Below are 19,287 nucleotides of genomic sequence, written 5' to 3' on the forward strand. Positions count from 1 at the left end.
GTTTAGATTTTATTGAAATATCAGAATTGCACAAAATTGGGGTTTAAACTAAAATCATTTTGAATTGTTAGTAATTGATTTGATGATTAGATTTTAATTAATATGAATGTGTGTCTGACAACGCATATCTAATGATCATAGGTGATCTTACTCCTGGATTTTGGGGTGAAGTGCAGGGCCTCCTCAGCTCCTAGGGGCCCCCAAATCCTCTTTAGTCTGTCCCAGGTGGTGTGGTCATCTGGCCAAGCATGATGATGCTTAATTTGCAGTGGAGCGGGCCCTCCAAAGGCCTTTAGGTCTAGGCTCCAAAATTACCTAGGTGCTCCTCTGCTAATGATCATGATAGACATTAGGGGTGTGCACAGAATACATTTTGTGTTCTGTTCCAAGTTCACCCAATGGAATGTCAGATCGAGTGGAGATTTGAAATTAGTTTCTTCCACTGCACCATAGTGGCTCTCATTGTTATACAAGTTAGTCCCCAGCCTTTGGGGTTCAGAGTTATACTGTAACAGCATCTGTCTGTGTAATTCAAGAGCTTGCATACCACACTCTGAATAAATGTATTGGTTTGTATCCAAATGCAGTTAATTATGCCTAAATTCAATTGAAATGAAAACTGCCATTTTGAAAGTGGAAAAACCTCTGTGAAAAATCACCTACCTTCTACTTTTTGCAGTTTTCTTCACACGTGGTCAGCCTCAGAGACGTTGTTCCTATGATCTGCTGCTTCTATGCCCCACCTCCCTTTTTTAACCAAAAGCAAATTGTGTGCACTTTTTTGTCAGCATTGGTGCTGTGAGCTGATGCACATGCTAAAGAACATTAAAATATTATTATTATTTAAAAAACACACACCTTTATTCCTTTGTGTTGATGAACACTGTCTTTAAAAACAATTATGGAATTGAAATACTGTACACTCTTTTTAAAAAGCCAATTGCTTTGCACTGCTGCATGTTAGGATCATAGGAACATAGGAAGCTGCCATATACATTGGTCTATCTAGCTCAGTATTGTCTACACAGACTGGCAGCGGCTTCTTCAAGGTTGCAGGCAGGAATCTCTCTCAGCCCTATCTTGGAGATGCCAGGGAGGGAACTTGGAACCTTCTGCTCTTCCCAGAGTGGCTCCATCCCCTGAGGGAAATATCTTACAGTACTTATACTTCTAGTCTCCCATTCATATGCAGCCAGGGCTGACCCTGCTTAGCTAAGGGGATGAGTCATGCTTGCTACCACAAGACCAGAAGATACAAGACCAGAAAATCAGACGATACTTCTTTTGATGCACATGCCTGTTTTAGTTGACTCCTTCCTGGGAACACTGAAGCACCCAAAGTGCCAAAAATTGGGGTACTTTTGATGGGCTGTAAAGACATTTGCAACTCCCACCATGATTTGGCTCTGCACTAGTATCATTTTTCTGTCTTTCTGAATCTTATGAAAATATGGACAGCATGGTGCTATCGTGGTTAAAATACTCATCTGAAAGAATGAGAAGCAAGCTGAGAAGTTATTTATTTATTTGTGTACCACTTTTCTAAAATTCTTTACCCAAAGCAGTTAACATCATTGATAGCTATGATTTAGGGTTGCCAAGTGGATATTTTAAAAAGACATAAAAGCATTAACCTGTGAAACTGTTCATGGCATGAAGACAGTTATCTAAATCTGCTTGAGATGATCAGCTTGTGGCCCATGCAACATTTTTTATTTGGGTTCCATAGGTGCTACCAGATATCAATCAAGATGCCATTTTTTTGTTCAAAAAATGCCTGTAGTTTCTAGTGTAAGAAGATGGGAAACATGGTTTTAATCCTTCGAACAGGCTGGCATATTTTTCACTGTAATGCTACAAGTTTCTAACCCATCCTTGGTTTAGGGAAATGGGTCAGGGTTGCTTGAATTAAAGAAAATGTTTATTAACTTACAGACATATGGCAGAACTTGGAGCAGTGCTAGACTTTAGCTGTGCTTGGTTAGTTAATATTCTGATGAGTTAGATTAATCGGTGTAAGCCACATTGCTCAGTTAAAACGGCTGTTCTAAATTGCCAATGTCATCTTCTTCCAGCAGAGAAAATGCCAGTCTTTTCCTCTGCCTTTAAAAATCTTCTTGTTATAACCGTGAAGCAACTCCAGAGTCACTGATATTGTGAAACATCTGGAAATTGCAAGCTGTGAGCTCCTATGAGATAATCACAGCCCTGGAAAATTAGGAGAACTTCCTCAACTCAGTTGTATTTCATGTTTTGTAATACCCCTGAGTGCAGTTACCTCATAATACAGTAATCACTTTGTTTCCATGCTGTAAATGAAACCACAGATGCTGCACTCAAATGGAACAGCCACCTCTTCACATAAATAAATGATCAAATCAACAGTATTCTGAACATATATTGAATGTATACATTTTGATAAACATGGCACCTATAATTTACTAGAAGAGCAAAGACTTTGACATTACTCACTAGATGTGGGAGAAGCACTGAGATGGGTTCAGAGTGGGGCTGGGAATACATTAAAATAGTATTGCTATTATATTTAGGAATCATGGTTGGTTTTGCTCTTGAAGACAGGCAGAGTATAAATGACAGAAAATAAACAAAATAAATTAGATTGATAGATCGATAGATAGATTGAAAGAGATATACTAATATAGCATCACTGCACTAGGAAAACATGCCTGTGCAGTATAGAGTTTTCTTAGCTGTGCAGTGTGTGTGTGTGTGTGTGTGTGTGTGTGTGTGTGTGTGTGTAGATTTTTTCCAGTCTCTACTTACCCCAGAACTGCCTTGTACCACCTGAAACTATGTCCCTGAGAGCTGCACAGCTGTCAAGGACATATTCTGGAGATGGTGCAGGACATTTCCAGAGGAAGCAGAGATTGGAGAAACTTGCCCTCTCCACCCTCCTTGCTGCAATACTCTGGAAGCTCTCCACTGCTGATGATGCTGCCTTAGTTATGATGTCCAGCATATAGAAGTCATTTTTAAATAACAATTGATGTTGTGAAAGTAAGCTGGTTTGAAAGTCTGGTTAAGTACTGAATATGTAGCCTAGTAGAGAGAACCTTGAAATCTGGATTTGGATAAAGACAGTTTACATTAAAATCCCAGATAAATTAAATTTCCCTCTGAGTTCCTCATGTGTAAACTGAGAATCAACTTCTCAGGCTTCTGAGTAGGGCTTGGAGAAGGAGAATTGCTTCTGTCTTCAGTGTCTATGGCTGATCTATCCAGAGCTTTGAACATTTGTGGATTGATTCATAATGACAATGTATCAGTTAATGATAATATATCAGTTAAGAGGCAAAAAGAGTTATTTTTATTTTATTTATTTATGTATTATACTTTTCTGCTGCTTAACCCAGACAGCCCTAGGCAGTTCACATAAATAAACCCAGATTAAAAACAAAATAAATAACCCATTAAAACAATTAAATTAAAACAATTTAAAATGATTTAATTGATTGATCATTTGTTTGGATTTGATAGTTTAAGCTTAATTGTTAGGGGAAATTAAAATCATTTTTATTATTTACTAGGGAAGAAGAAAGAAAGATCTCTTTATTTCGGTCAGCGACCAGCATGAACTAGTGAATTTTGGAGGGTTCCTATCTCTTGATTAATTGTTCAATAATGTAGGGGGCGGGGGTTGCCCATTCTAATTTGCCCCTGGACTTAGGGGCTCTGCATTACACAATCTTGATATTTTCACCTTGTTCAGACCATTGTGCATGCATTTTACCAAGGTTTTCATTGGTTGAGACCCAGATTAATTAAAGACAAGTGCAGTGAATATGTGGCATGTGCTAGGGGAGAGGGATACTTTTTGTTGATTTTTGCTTTCCTCTGTAGCTGACTGTGATTCCCAAAAATATGTCCCTGAGGCATGCATGACCCCTACGGACATATTGTCAGGACTCACCATTGGCTACAGAGAGAAGGGGAAATATCTGAAAATTGCCTTCCCCGCAGCACATGTGCAAAGTGCAATTAGTTAGTCTGGATGTTGGCATTGCATTTTTCTTTCTTGCTGGTTACAGATGTGTAGCAGCACCTATGCACATTGATTAAATCAATGGGAACTGAAATCCTAATGAGATCATGTGATCATATGAAGCTTCCTTTTTATGTTAATGTAATCAGTGCATATACATCAATGCACAGTGGTAATTCAATGGGACTTATTTCTGAGTGAACATTCATTGCTGATCTGATATAGCCTAGGCAGTTCAAATGTTCTTATAATGGTTGGGGTTCAAAGGACCATGCAACTAGTTCCTCATGCCAAAAGGGGATAAACAATGCTACTTTGCAAACTAGTTTCAAAGTAGAAAGGACTTTCAAAAGCACTTAGATGTACCTGCTTGTGAGGTACATCTTTAGGCCTTGGCCCATGTTGTTAAGGCCCATTCTCCAGATGGCCTTTACTTAGACTAGTAGCGTTCTTAGGGATATCTGATCCAGCACTCTTTCCCCAACACTATCCAATCAGATGCTCTTGAGAACCTCACAAGCGGAATACAGTGAAATAGCTATTCCTTGTCAGTTACTATTTATTTGATTTGATTTGATTTGTATACCGTCTGTCCAAAATGGCTCAGGGAGGTTTACAATTAAAACACACCACTAAAACAGTAAAGAGCTAAAACAAATTAAAAAACAATATAACAAGTAACAATTTAAAAACATTTTAAAACAACAATTAAACAATTACATTAATTAAAACCCCCAAAATCTGGTTTTGAATTTTAAAATAAACCAGAAATTAAAACCCTCACAATTTAGGAAGCTGAGAAAGCTTGAGTGAAAAGATGGGTTTTCAGGTGTTTTTTGAAAATTGCCAGAGATGGGGAGGATCGTATCTCAGCAGGGAGCGCATTCCACAATCTCAAGGCAGTGACCGAGAAGGCCACCAAATGAGTTGGCGGTAACTGGAGACAGACCTCCTCTGATGACCTCAATTGGAGGTGGGGCTCATAACGAAGAAGACGCTCTCTTAGGTACCCAGGGCCTAAGTCGTTTCTAACTAGCACTTTGTATTTTGTACGGAAACCTATTGGCAGCCAGTGTAATTCCATCAGTAAAGGAGTAAAATGGTCTCTCCGAGTTATCATCAGCATCTGGTGAGCTGAGAGGTATATTGCCTTTGAATGTGGAGTTGTACTTAGCTAATATTATTTTTTTGTGACAAATTAGATATATGTTCCCACCGAACACTGTAAAGTTAGCCTCTAGTTCAGATGATTTTGAAAAAAAGAGGCAACATCTTAACTGTCATGAGAACTAAATGGACTGTCCATGTTAATTACTAGTAACTTTTCACATCAAGAGAAATTTGAAGAGAATCTGGAGACTTCTCCTCTGGGAAAAAGTATGTGACTTTCCAGAAAAGACAAAAGAATTTCCATAATACATTGTCTTGGGGCTTCCACACAAGCCTGTCATTCATGACCTGCTTGAGAATTTGAGAAGCATCCAGTAGGTCCATCAATAACTTTGGCCATGATAGTTCATTGGCAACTCCATCCGCAGAGGCAACATGCTACTGAATATTAAATGATGGAGCAAACACCGGGGGGGAACCATTACCTGCATGCACTGGGAGAAAGGGCAGATTGCTGTATGAAACAACTGGACTAGATGGACCCTTGACCAGTTCAGGCAGGGCAATCTTTATATTCCTACAAGTAAACAAGGAAATAAGATGCAAATGGAGGGGAGTAGCTTGGAGGAGAAGGAATAGGGGGTTTGGACTTTGCCTGCCAGCTTGTATCTTTGGCTTTGGCCAGGAGATATATTATGGCCTCCCCACTCCCCTCTTCCCCAGCTTGGAGTGCCTGAAGACCAGCGTTGCTCAGCCTGCTGTTCTGCTGTCTACTGCCTTGTTAGCATGTGGCCATCCTTATCTTAATTGCCCAATAACTGCCACCTGTGGGCACTCATGCCATCAGCCCTGTCTTGGAGCCCTTGTGAGAGGAGGGACTGAATTTCTGGGTGCTTATAAGGATGGAGGGTGTGCCAGTGGCATGGCCAGCAATATGGCTGGTGATAGGCAGCTGACCAGTAGGCGGCCACCAAAGGGGGCCAGCCTTTGGTGCTTCATCTTCGGTGTGGGATTGAAGTCGGGGGGGGGGAGAGGTTATATTAAGGTGGGGTACGAGATGGGTTACAGTTTGTTAGTTCTCCTTTTTTGTGTGCCAGGCCTTTTGCTGCCATGTGTTTAGGCTCTCTTGTGCAGGGGGGTGCATCAGGCAGCTCTGAGGCAGCTATCACTTTTGTGGTGGGGAATAGAAGAATTGGCATTGGCAGAGCAGCTGGCCATTACAAGGGAAGGGAAACTAGTAATTTACTAACTATTCCCACTTCCAGCTGCCCTGTCAGCTCTCAGGCCTCAGGGAACAGTTCCAGTTACCCACAGAACCAGGCCATGCTCCTCTGCAATGCCAGGTTGGTTCAGAATAAGAATAAGACTGAAATCATCCATGACTTGATCATGGATGAGGGAGCTGACCTGGCTTGTATAACTGCAACCTGGATGGGGGAGGCTAGTGGTCCCAGCTTCTCCCACCAGGCTACTCTGCTGTGGAGCAGGCTAGGGGAAGTGGGCTGGGGGTGGAGTGGCTATGGTCCATAAGCATACCATCTCCCTTACCAGGGCCCCTATGAGACAGTTGACTTATATTTAGTGTATATATTTGAGGCTGGGAACTAGGGATAGATTAGGGAGTCTGTTGGTGTACTGGACACCCCGCTGCCCAACAGGCTCTCTAACTGAGCTGATGGAGTTGTTCTTACAATTGGTATTGGTCACCCAAACTGTCTTTTAGTGCTGGGGGATTCCAATATCCACTTTGAGGCTGACTTGTCTGGTGTGGCTCAGGAGTTCATAGCAGCCAGGACAACTATGGACCTAACCCAATTAGTTTCAGGACCAACTCATGTTGCTGGTTACACACTCGATTTGGTCTTTTGTTTGGATCATGGGGGTGTTCCATGGGTGGGGGATCCTTTGGTTTTCCCATTGTCATAGACAGACCACCACCTGGTTTAGGTTGGTTTCACGGCCACAATCCAGCCCTGCAGTGGTGGTGGACATGTTAAAATCCACCCAAGAAGCCTGCTGGATCCAGTAGGATTCCAAAAAGCCTTGGAAGGTCTTAATGTTGGTGCTGCCACTGATTCTCTAATGCCCTGGTGGGAACCTGGAATAGGGAACTCACCAAGGTAGTAGACACGATCTCTCCTAAGCATCCCTTCTGACCTGCTTTAAAAGTGGCCCCTTGTTATATAGAGAAGTTGTGGGGTCTGAAGCAGCAAGGTAGGTTACTGGAATGCAAGTGGAGGAGAACTCGACTGAAATTTGACAGGACACAGCATAGAGTCCATTTGAAGGTTTATTTGGAAGCGGTGTGTGCAGCAAAAAAGCAATTCTGATCTGCTCTCATTACTTCTGCAGGTTCGCGTTCAGCAGAGTTGTCCCAGGTTGTGAAGAGTTTGATTCAGGTTCCTTCCAGTTTGAACCAGTCGGATCGTTGCCCAACTTGGCTGCTTCTAACTAGCAGGGAGATTGTTGGAGGTGGCCTAGTAAATATCATAAATGCATCGCTGAGGGTGCCTCCTTGTTTGAAGGAGGCAATGGTTAGACCACTTCTTAAGAAGCTTTCCCTGGATCTCTTAGTGATGGATAGTTATAGGCCAGTCTCCAATCTCCCATGGTTGGGCAAGGTGATTGAGAGTGGTGGCTAACCAGCTCCAGGCAGCTTTGGAGAAAACCGCTTTTCTAGACCCACATCAAACTGGCTTTAGAGGAGGCTATGGGGTTGAGACGGCCTTGGTCAGCCCGATGGATGGCCTTTACCAGGGAATTGACAGAGCGAGTGTGACTCTGTTGGTTCTTTTTTATCTTTAGGCAGCATTCAGTACCATCTACCATGGTATCTTTCTGGACCACCTGAGGGATTGGGGAGAGGACGCATGGCTTTGCAGTGGTTCTGCTCCTATCTCTCAGGTAGATTCCAGATGGTGGAGCTTGGTGAAGGTTGCTCTTCAAAACAGGACCTATTATATGGAGTCCCTCAGTGCTCCATTTTGTCACCAATGCTTTTAAACATTTACATGAAACTGCAGGGTGAGGTCATCAGGAGATTTGGTGCAGGGTGTTATCAGTATGCTGATGACACCCAAATCTACTTCTCCATGTCCACTTCATCAGGCAATGACATAACTTCCCTAAATGTCTGCCTATGGGCAGTAATGAGCTGGATGAGGGATAACAGATTGAAGCTGAATCCAAGCAAGATGGAGGTACTCATTGTGGGGGATTGGAATTTGAGGGATGAGTTAGATTTTCCTGTGCTGGGTGGGGTTACACTCCCCCAGAAGGAAAAGGTCCGCCACTTGGGAGTGCTCTTGGATCCAGGCCTCACCCTGGTATCCCAGACGGCTATGGCCAAGAGAGCTTTCTATCAACCTCAGCTGATCCGATAGCTGTGACAGTTCCTTGAAGAGAATGATCTCAAAACAGTGGTACATCAGCTGGTAACCTCCAGGCTTGACTATTGCAATGTGCTCTATGTGGGGCTGCCTTTGTACATAGTTCAGAAACTTCAGTTAGTTCAAAATGTGCCAGCCAAACTGGTCTCTGGGGTAACCCAGAGATACTATGCCTGTTCTTAAACAGTTGCATTGCCTGCCAATATGTTTCCGGGCAAAGTACAAAGTGCTTGTTATAACCTTTAAAGCCCTAAATGGCTTAGGTCTTGGTTACCTTAGAGAGTGCCTTCTTTTGTATGTTCCCCATTGCACATTGAGGTCATCTGGAGAGGTCTATCTCCATTTACCACCAACACATCTGGTGGTGACTCCACCAGTAAGGAACCAGGCCTTCTTTCGATGATCTGATCTGTAGCTGCTCTTAGCGTGTGGAATGTGCTCCCAATATATATCCATAGTTGGGGCTAATTGTTGGCCTTCAAGAAGCCCTAAAGACTTTCTTGTTTGGCTGGCCTTCCAAGGTTTTTAAATGGTTTTTAAGTATTTTAATTGATTTTAAATCACTCTGAACTGTTTTAATTTTGTTTTAATATTGTTTAATCCTGTTTATTTGTTTTAAATTTCTATATTTTATTTATTTAAAAAATTTCTATATGCCCAAAACTTGGATCTCTGAGCAGTTTACAATTAAAATCAAATAGTGCTTGTTCTTGTATTTTACTTATTGTGCACCACCCAGAGCTTTTGGATAGGTTGGTACAGAAATGTAACAAACACACAAATAAATAAAAGTGTCTACATTGAAACTGTTCAATCAATATGCTTTCAATATGATTGTAATGATGAATACAGAGTTTGTGGCATATTAAAAAAACAATGCTATGCTACATTGAATATTCTAATAAAACCTCTACATTTGCATTGGAAATCTACACAATAAGTCATATGTCAAGCGGGTGTATATGGGGGTGGGGGCAATAGTTCTGGAACACTTTGTACTTTCTGCAAGACTCATCTGTTTAGCACAGAATATTCTGTTTTCTTGGCACAACAATGTAAGCATGCTATATATTTGTAAGTAATAGAGATTTCAGTACTTAACGGGCAATATGTCCCCCCCCACCTTTTTTTGGACTAGTACTTCTGTTCCATGAGACTTTATTTTCAGCCTTTTTCAGATGGATCATTTCAATAATCTTATTTCTTGGAAGTCAAGAAATATTATTTATTTTAATATTATAGCAGTAGTCTTGCAGAGGTGCACCTAGGTAATTTTGGAGCCTGGACCTAAAGGCTTTTGGGTTCCCCTGTGGCAAGATAAGCATCATCCCCCTGCACACACCCACAAACACACACAGTATTTTTAACAGTATTTTCTTGAAGGCACGAACAGCAACTGAACTCACAAGAATGTGGAGGGTGTCAAAACAAGTATATTTATGCAAATATGCATTAACCAAAACATTTCAACATGCAACTTAACATATTCCCAATGAGTTATTGCAGGTTTTAAGACAAAACAGTCCAAAACAGAACTGGAAAGTAATTGGCATACAATTTTAATATATCTTGTTAAAACAACAAACAAAAAGAGAGGCTGCACTTTGGGAGATCAAAACAAATAAAAAATTAAACACAAAGAAGATAAAAAAGGCTGAAGAGCAGTTCATTGTGTCCAGCTTAAGAAAAAATTATAAAAGCAGAGAAAAAAGCAATATTCCCTGATAGTAGTTTAGCTACGGTATTTGGAGAGCTTTAAAGAAACTGGTTGAAAAAACTCTACAGATATTTCACACAATAATTTAGGGAGAGTATATCAAGGACAGAGGACAGGAACAAGCACTCTACAGTAAAACTTCATGAGCACAAAATGATACCATTTGTAAAAGGTGCATGCTTCCTTCTAGACATGGAAAATCTTCAAGAGGCAATAGTGAAGTCACAAAGACAGAAAGCCCTTATACATTAGCACAAATGAATAAAACTTCTTTGTTTTTCTACAGTTATCCATCAGCACTGTTATAAACAATTCTAGGAAATGGGCACAAGAAAAAAGTGAGAGTTTTAGGATACACCTTCTATATCTCCCTCCTCTACCTGCCTAAGCAATTTTGAGAATGAGAAGATGCACATGCAGACAAACTAGAAACAGAGGCTGGAAACCAGAATGGAGAAGCAAAGGGAGATCAGAGTCAACATGGAAAGAAGCATTTTTACCTTCCTTTTTGTTTTGCATTTTTCCTTCTCCCCCCTTGCAATTCTCCCTAAAGAAACTTATATTTTTTTTATATATATAAAATATTTACTCCATCAGTAGTGGCTATTTCCTTGGGCTGGATGCCCCTCTACAAACTGGTCTTTGCACCCAGACCCAAGGAGACACGGACACAGAAGTATTATGGAGGAACTGGTCACTTTATTAGGGGTACAAGGTTTTAAGACAGTGCCTGCACAGGCACGGCAGCTGGGGTTGGCATTCAGAGCAGCAACAGTGCGGGCTCGGATGGGGGGGGGCACCACGTGGCCACCCCCGCCCTAGAATCTCATGGCACAGACACCTCGGCTCCAGGCGGCCCACCTTCCAGAAGGGGGCGCCCTTCGTTGCCGACCTAAGGTCAGGACCCTGCAATTTACATCACCTGTCCGACGCTGTAAAGCCATACGGAAGGGTGTCGATTGCAGGGAGGTGGGAGCAAGGCAGCATCCCTGATCTGTAAAGCCTCAAGGGATCTGCCCCTCCACCTTACAGCTAAAGCTTACCTAAGGTGCCGCACCGCATCAGCCGCTCACCTCCGCACTGTGCCCGCTAACCCCGTGGTAAAAGTGACCACAAGCTATTCCCTGGCTAACTAATCAATCCTGCTAAGCAACCTTGCTACTAACTGGTATAGGTTGAGGCAGGCGAAAAAAGGTGCACGCTAAGGCCAATCAAGCGTATACCCAAAAAATTCCTGCCCGGCCCCAAACGGCGACCAGCAAAGCCCAACCTATGCCAGAGGGAGGGAGGGAGGGTGCTCGGTCAGGGAAGGACTGAGCCGGCACAGGCCTGCTGCCGGTTCACTGCTGCTAGCCCCGCCTCTGAGACGGAGCCGGGCCAATGGGAGCTAGCTCCCAGTGCCACGTGCTCCAGGGGGTGGGGCTGAGGGCAAACAAGCCGCGCAGCCTAGAGCGGCTGCGATCGGCTGGCTTGCACCCAGACCCAAGGAGACACGGACACAGAAGTATTATGGAGGAACTGGTCACTTTATTAGGGGTACAAGGTTTTAAGACAGTGCCTGCACAGGCACGGCAGCTGGGGTTGGCATTCAGAGCAGCAACAGTGCGGGCTCGGATGGGGGGGGCACCACGTGGCCACCCCCGCCCTAGAATCTCATGGCACAGACACCTCGGCTCCAGGCGGCCCACCTTCCAGAAGGGGGCGCCCTTCGTTGCCGACCTAAGGTCAGGACCCTGCAATTTACATCACCTGTCCGACACTGTAAAGCCATACGGAAGGGTGTCGGTTGCAGGGAGGTGGGAGCAAGGCAGCATCCCTGATCTGTAAAGCCTCAAGGGATCTGCCCCTCCACCTTACAGCTAAAGCTTACCTAAGGTGCCGCACCGCATCAGCCGCTCACCTCCGCACTGTGCCCGCCACAGCGGGCGTCAGCCTAGCTTGACGCCCCGCCACCCCACAGGCCTAACAGCACTGTTGCCAACCCCAGCCGCAGATCGTCTAAGAAATACCTCATACCAAGGGGGGACAAGTGCACCCCATCACCCCTGAATAACTGGGGGAGCGAGAACGCGATGTCGTTGTGTGGGATGCACCCACCCCCCTTTGAGGCGATGAAGCGCGCCATGGCCGCGTTCACCCCGCGCCTAGCCCTATCTACCTTGTTCTGCTTCACCGCCCCCCTCCAGACTCGCCGCTGAGTGATGTCAGACCAGATGACCACCAGCCCCGGGCACCAGGAGAGGGCGACCACCAGGTCCTGGGCAATCTGTCTTGAGAGCGAAATGCCAGACTGGTCCACCAGGTCGTTGCCTCCAAAATGCAGCAGCAGGACATCCGGGACAGGATTCCCTTCCAGGAACTCGTGCAGCATCGGCAGGAACTGGGCCCTCCGCATGCCCCGCCGGCCAAGCCACTCCACAGTGGCCCAACGCCCCAAACCAAGCTGGGTTCCAGGGTCGGCGCTCTGCGCCCACTTGCGTGCCCAGAAAATGAAGGAATGGCCCAGTATGAGGACTCTTGCGCGCTGCCCGGCCGCCCTCGGCCCAGCCGACTGAGGCCCTGCGCAAGAGGAGAAAGCGTTAGGAGTGGCACAAATAAATGGTTCGTGGGTGGGGGTGGGGTGGGGCAGAATTTATGCGCCCATCTACCGCACGTATCGGCGGTAAGCCGCTGACCGCCACCTGCCCAGCCGCCGGATTTCCGGGCCCGAATAACCCATCCGAGCAGCCATGGAAGCCGCCCCAATCCGAAAGGAGTGGGGGGCCAGATCCTGGGTAGGCACCCCCGCCGCCACAAAGGCTCTCCTCATCACCGCCCAAAACTGGAATTGGGTCACGTGGCGCCCATTAGCGTGGATAAAGAGGCACCCCATAGCTGAACCCCTGGCCTCCGTGTAGTCCTCCAGTGCACGGACTGGGCACAAGCCCGGGTCGCCAGCGGCATGCAGCGCGACACTCTGCCCCTTGCCTCTCTGATCTGTTTTTGAAAACCTAAGGTGCAGTACCACCCGGGAAGCACCCACGGTGAGGTCACTGAATTGAAGTACCCTACTCGTGGGGCCGCGCCTGCTCCTGGGGAACATCTCTCCAACCCTAAAGGCCCCGAAGAAAGCAACCAAGGCTGCCGCCCTGAACAGGACCTCCTCATAAGGAGACGCACAAACCCCAGCAAGTTGCCGCAGTGCCAGCTGCAGCGCCTCTGGGGTGACCGGCCTACGTCGGTCAGGTTGCACGGGCGTCTCCCTCGCCCAGCCCTCCAGCATGCGCCGGACCCTGAAGTCCCCAGAATGGTCGGGGAGGCCCCTTGCTTTCCCAAAGAAAGCCAGCGCAGCCAAATGGCCGGCCATGGTGCTCACCGCCAGCCCCTGGGCACGGAGGTGCACCAGGTACTGCATCAGCTGTTCCAGCGGCACAGGCCACACATGGACCAATCCTACCTGAGCTCTAAACTGCAGAAAGGCCCTGACCCTTTTGTCATAGGCAACCCGTGTCCTGGGCGCTATGGAGGCTTGGATGGCCCTAAACGCCTCTACATCCCAAGGTTCCACAACCATTCGGGCACCTGCTCGGGCTCCTTGGCGGCTCCAGGTGCCAGCTTCCGGAAGCGCTGCATCTGGAAGCGAGACAGGGCATCTGCCACCTCATTCTGCACCCCTGGAACATGCTGGGCGGTGAAGAGCGTGTTATGGCGAAGGCATGTTAGAACCAGGGCCCGCACCAGCCCCATCACCCTCTGTGATTTGGAAGTCTGGCTATTAATAATCTGAACCACGGCCAAATTATCGCACCAGAAACGCACGACCGAGTCCTTGAAGGACTCGGCCCAAATGTGCACCGCCACCACAATGGGGAAGAGTTCGAGGAAGGTGAGATCCCTTGTGATTCCCCGTTCCGACCAGCTGCCCGGCCATCGTTCCGCGCACCAGCGCCCTCTCAGGTACAGGCCGAACCCAAGGCCGCCCGCGGCGTCTGACTGAACCTGGAAGTCGGCCTCGAGCAGCTGGGAAGAACGCCAGAATGACACCCCATTAAAGGACTCCAGGAACCTGAGCCAGAGCCCCATATCCTCCCTCATGGCGGTAGACACCCTAATGAGGAAATGGGGTCGATTACACCCCACCATGGCGTCACACAGGCGCCTTAGAAAGGGGCGGCCTGGAGCCACCACCCTGCAAGCGAAGTTCAGGTGGCCAACCAGCGATTGCAATTTGCGTAGCGTTACCTTCCTAGCCTCTCTGCATTCCCTGAGCAATTCCCTCATGATGCTGAGCTTGTCCCCGGGGAGGCGTGAGAGCTGTCCCACCGTGTCCAGCTCTATCCCCAGAAATGTAAGCTTCGTGGTCGGGCCCTCTGTCTTGTCCGTAGCCAGTGGCACCCCCAGATCCCCGCAGAGTGCCCTGAATGAGCGCAGTAAGTGTAGGCATTGGCCAGAGCCCTCCCTTCCTCCGAAAATAAAGTCATCTAAATAGTGAGCGGAGGAGCGTAGCCCCGCCCTCCGGCGCAGTGCCCATTCCAGCATAGAGCTGAAAGCCTCAAAGGCCGCACAGGAGACCGAGCATCCCATGGGGAGGGCTCTGTCGATGTAAAATCCCCCTTTAAATGCGAAGCCCAAAAGGTCAAAGTCATCAGGGTGCACGGGCAGGAGGCGGAAGGCGGATTCAATGTCGCACTTCGCCATCAGTGCCCGAGGCCCGCAGCCCCTGATCATGGCCACAGCCTCATCAAACGATGTATACCGTACTGAGCAAAGGTCCGCCGGTATCCCATCGTTAACCGAGTCGCCCCTTGGGTAGGACAGGTGGTGGATAAGCCTATACTCTCCCGGCGCCTTCTTAGGGACCACGCCCAAAGGGGATACCCGCAATGTTGGCAGTGGCAGCCTGTCAAAGGGGCCCAGCACCCTCCCCAGAGACACCTCCTTGGCTATCTTTTTCGCTACTATGTGTTCCATCCCCCTAACCGATTTTAGGTTGCGTGCAAAACTATGGACCCGCCTGGATTGGCACGGAATCCTAAACCCCTTCACAAAACCGTCCTCAATATAGCGTGCGCGCTCCCTGTTGGGGTAGTCACGCAGCAGCCTCCGGAGCACCGGGATTTTAATTGGGCTGGGGCCCTTTTCCAGCCGTGGCTGCTGGGCCCTTTGCCCCTCCCGGGCCTTGGTATCCCCCTTTTCCCCTAAGGGCTTTGGCCCGCTGGCAGTAGATACTGGCGTGCCGCCCACCGCAGAAGCCACAGTCATGCCGGTACTTGCACGGGGAGCGGGCACACTTCCCGTTCTTGTTAAATTCCCAGCACACCAGGGGACCTTGAACCCCCTGTGCGCCTGAGGCCGAAGCCGCTGACGCTGCCGGTGTTTTGGAAATGAGGTGCCCGCTGTCGGCGCGCTCGCCAACCAAGGGCCTCGCGGGTGTCATAATCTGAAGCCATAACTCGGGGTGCTGCCTTTCCCAGGATATACCCGCATTGCTGGAGGCGCGCTCGCGGAACGCTTGGTCGTAGCGCTCCCAGGCATTACCAGCAAAGTCCATGAAGGCTCTGTGTATAATATCAAAATACTTAACAAGAGCGGGGCCCCGCTCTGGATATTTCTGCATCAGAACACCCATGTAGATTGTGTACCCCGAAACCCAATTTGCCCAATTATGCTCAATGGGCTTCCGCTTTGTCCTCTCCTTGTCCTTCCCCTGGGACCCCTCCTTCTCCAGTGGCTCCGGCTCCTTGAAGAGCAATTGGAACACGTCAATGCACTCTCCTTTCCAAATCCGTTCCTTAACTGCTGGAAGGAGGTGGTCCCCCAAGGGTACGGGCCCATCCCCAGTATGCCAAGCAGAGCTGAACTGTGCCGTTGGCCCCTGGGTGGGCAAAGCAGCGCTCCCCCCTTGCCAGACCTGATTACAGGTGGCGTGTGGAGATGCCCAGTTAACTGGCCCTGGGAACCACCCGTATGGTCCGTAGGGGGCGCTAAAGGGCAGTCCCCACGGCCAGGCCCCCTGTGGGGACTCACCATTGTCGTCCCTGCCGTCTCCTGGTCCTGAGTCCGCCGGTTGTGTCGTGATCCCCGCTGGTTCCTCGTGGGCAGTTCCCGCCGCCGCCTCCAAAGCTGCTAGACGGTCAGCAAAGCCCTGCATTAGTTTTGCCTTCTTTTCCGCCCTGTTTGACTTTTTTTGCATGTGGGGGCACCCCCGAAGGCCCCCCGCCCGCCTCGTCGCCCTCTAGAGTGGTGCGCTGCCTCTCAAGGGCCTGCAGCCGTGCTATAAACGCCCTGATGGCACCCAGTTCCAAATCGCCCTCATCGTCGGAGGAGGATTCGGCGGGTGCGTTTGGCCTCTTAGGTGGCCGCGTTGGCTTGCCACCCTTCTTGGCTGGAGCCTTCCCACCCTTTTTAACTGGGGCTTTCTTAACTGGGGCTTTCTTAGGGCCCATGTCCCAAAGGATGAAGCTTATGGGCCTGTACCCTGCCCTCAAGTGCGTAAACGAGTGACCTGGCCGGCGCAAGGCTGACTGAGGCCTACGCTGGCAAGGAAGGCCTATGAGTCACAGCGCCTGCCCCACCTAGCCGTGGTAAGGCCCAGCCCCACTGAAAGGCCCCCAAATGAAGCTTAGGCCCGGCAGGGGAGGCCCACGAGCCCACCAGGGAGGCCTAGTCAATGCAGGCCCCCAAAATGGGTGTGTGGGGGGGGGGTTAGGCCCTACAGGCCCGACAATAAAGGCAAAGGCCGCCCTTAGCAGAAGGCCTAAATGGGCCCTGGGTTGAAGGGGTTCACACAGTTCAAGCCAACACCCCCAACGTCCAATCAACCCTCCCCCAGATGACCGGGTTAGTCAATTGCCCCCCCGCTGAAGGCCTGGTGCGGCCTACTGAGGGCCTGGGGCGGCCTGCTGCCCTCACTCGATGCTGGGCAGCTTGGGCCTGCCGGGGCCTAGAAGCCCTTGTGTGGAGAGGCCCGAAGATCAAAGGCCGTTCCGAGGAGGACTTAAAAGCCTCTCCTGTGATCCCCCCAGAGCCCGTTACCACAGGCGGCCGGGCTACAGAGGCCCTGGCCGCCCAGCCGCTCCAATCCGCTGCTCGCTCGAAGGGCCGCTGCACTGCTCCCCGACGTTCCGCTCCCGTGGGCCTCCTGCTCCGGCTTCCGATTCGGGTACCCAGCCAGCCACGTGGAGGCCCCGAAGCCGAGCAGCAGCACGTCCTTCCTTCTGCTCGGTCAGGGAAGGACTGAGCCGGCACAGGCCTGCTGCCGGTTCACTGCTGCTAGCCCCGCCTCTGAGACGGAGCCGGGCCAATGGGAGCTAGCTCCCAGTGCCACGTGCTCCAGGGGGTGGGGCTGAGGGCAAACAAGCCGCGCAGCCTAGAGCGGCTGCGATCGGCTGGCATTTAACAAATTTATATACTGCCCAAAACTTATGAGGAAAACACAGGCTCTGCTCGCAAACTGGCAGCAGATGATTGTGTTGTAAATCATTCCCTTCACCAGAGAAACAGATCTTACACAATCTTACGCATGTGCAAAGCTGGAGGAAAGCGGAAGCTGTGAGGAGACAGGAGACGCTGCTAACTCTAAATATATGCATTACGTGAAATATGCAGGTTGGGGCTGATGGACACTGAGGAGAAGAGAACTGAACAGGTTCCAAGCAAAGCAGCGGCAAGCCTGTGGCTGCTGTTCTTGCCTGCTGCAAGCACCACCGCCACATTTGTTTGTCCTCCCCCCACCACCACCACTGCTACAGCCACAGTGGCCTGTGGAGGCAGGCCTGCTGCAGCCAGTGCTGCTACATTTCTTCTCTTCAGTTCAGCAGCCAGCCTTCCTGCTGTGGTTGCTGCTGCTACTGAAGCCTCCACATTTCTTCTCCCCCCACCCCCCACTACAGTGGCCATGGCCCGTGGAGGCAGGCAGCTGTCAGCTGCCTACAGGCCATCCCTCACTTGCCCCTCAGCCTTCCTTGCCGCACATAAGAAGAGATTGGGTAGGGGGAATGCAAGTGGGCTGCGGGTGGGCTGCGGGGGCTGCGAGCAGGCCACGGGAAGGCCACGGGCCGGCTGCAGCCACCTCAGTACCTCATGCCTAACCAAATTGGCTGCCCAACCCTGGCAGTGCAGCCACCCCAGTGGTCCCCCGCAGGACATTCCCCCCCCCCATGTGGAGGACCAGACTTCTGCCCGGAAGTGTGGTCCAAATTACTGGCATTCAGTAATTTGCTCACAGTATGTTGTTTTCTGTATTCATATCTTGTGGTTATGCATATAATGCATTTAGAATATAATTTCAATAGTTACTGCAGGGAGAGGCCAGCTGAGCCTTTGTACTTTCAGTGTAATCCAAGATTTTTGCCGATGCAGCCTGCATGCCTTTTCTTTAAAGTGCTTTGCCTAGAAATGAGAGTTCTATTTCTTAAATTAATGAGCTTCAGCTTTTTTTTTTCTACACACCTTCAAGGATACTCAGCAAGACCATTTACTTGAAGTCCCAGTGTCCCTATCTTTCCAAAAGTGATTCATTCTTAGACAGATCACACTTTTTCCATGAGATGAAAAAGAAAGACATAATTTAGCCAGAGTTAAAGATTTTAAAGGGATTTTTAAATGGGGAGTAAGTAAATTACTTGTTTAACATTCAGATTACATTCACTTTCAGATTAGTGAGATTTACATCCAACTTTGAGTGAATTGTGCTCTGAATGTCTATGTTGTTTGATTGGTAGGTACAGTCATAATGGAAGAGTTGAGAGCATCTACTTACATTTCTGAATAACCAATATCAGGAAATGGGACTTCAAAGTGCTTTACTCAGGTTGGATCACATGCCTAATCAAATTGTAGATTTAGGTAGCTAGAAGGCATAAAACAGGAATATGAGATCATTCAAATGGAGTCTTGGTGGGATAGTGGTTTTGGAACCAAAGACAAAGAAGTCCCAGTGTCTGTGATAACATTCCAGTCATTGCCTCCATAATCACACACAAGTCATAAGTATAATGCAGTCACTTTTGCACCATATTTCTAATGCTTCACTTCAAAGGGCAGATATTTTTCTTGCCCCAAAGCTCCAGTTTTGTCATTAAAAAGCC

The 19,287-nt window shown here is 48.4% G+C and overlaps 1 protein-coding gene across 2 annotated transcripts; it reads right to left on the reverse strand.

The window, feature by feature from the left end:
• Window positions 1–11,724: 11,724 nt before the first annotated feature.
• Window positions 11,725–17,585, reverse strand: LOC128351469 (uncharacterized). 2 transcript variants are annotated; one of them, XM_053311045.1, is made up of 2 exons: window positions 13,781–16,210; window positions 11,725–12,778 (listed from the first exon to the last, which is right to left on the reverse strand). In XM_053311045.1, exons 1-2 carry the CDS (start codon window positions 15,458–15,460, stop codon window positions 12,389–12,391), a joined length of 2,070 nt encoding a protein of 689 aa, XP_053167020.1. In that variant the 5' UTR covers window positions 15,461–16,210; the 3' UTR covers window positions 11,725–12,388. The 2 variants fall into 2 exon arrangements, 1 of the variants encoding a protein (XP_053167020.1); XR_008319790.1 differs by lacking the exon at window positions 13,781–16,210 and adding an exon at window positions 16,226–17,585 and having other exon boundaries at window positions 12,640–12,778.
• Between the last annotated feature and the right edge of the window lie 1,702 nt (window positions 17,586–19,287).

Source organism: Hemicordylus capensis, chromosome 3 (genome assembly GCF_027244095.1).
Source record: "Hemicordylus capensis ecotype Gifberg chromosome 3, rHemCap1.1.pri, whole genome shotgun sequence".
In the NCBI taxonomy this organism is placed as follows: domain Eukaryota; kingdom Metazoa; phylum Chordata; class Lepidosauria; order Squamata; family Cordylidae; genus Hemicordylus; species Hemicordylus capensis.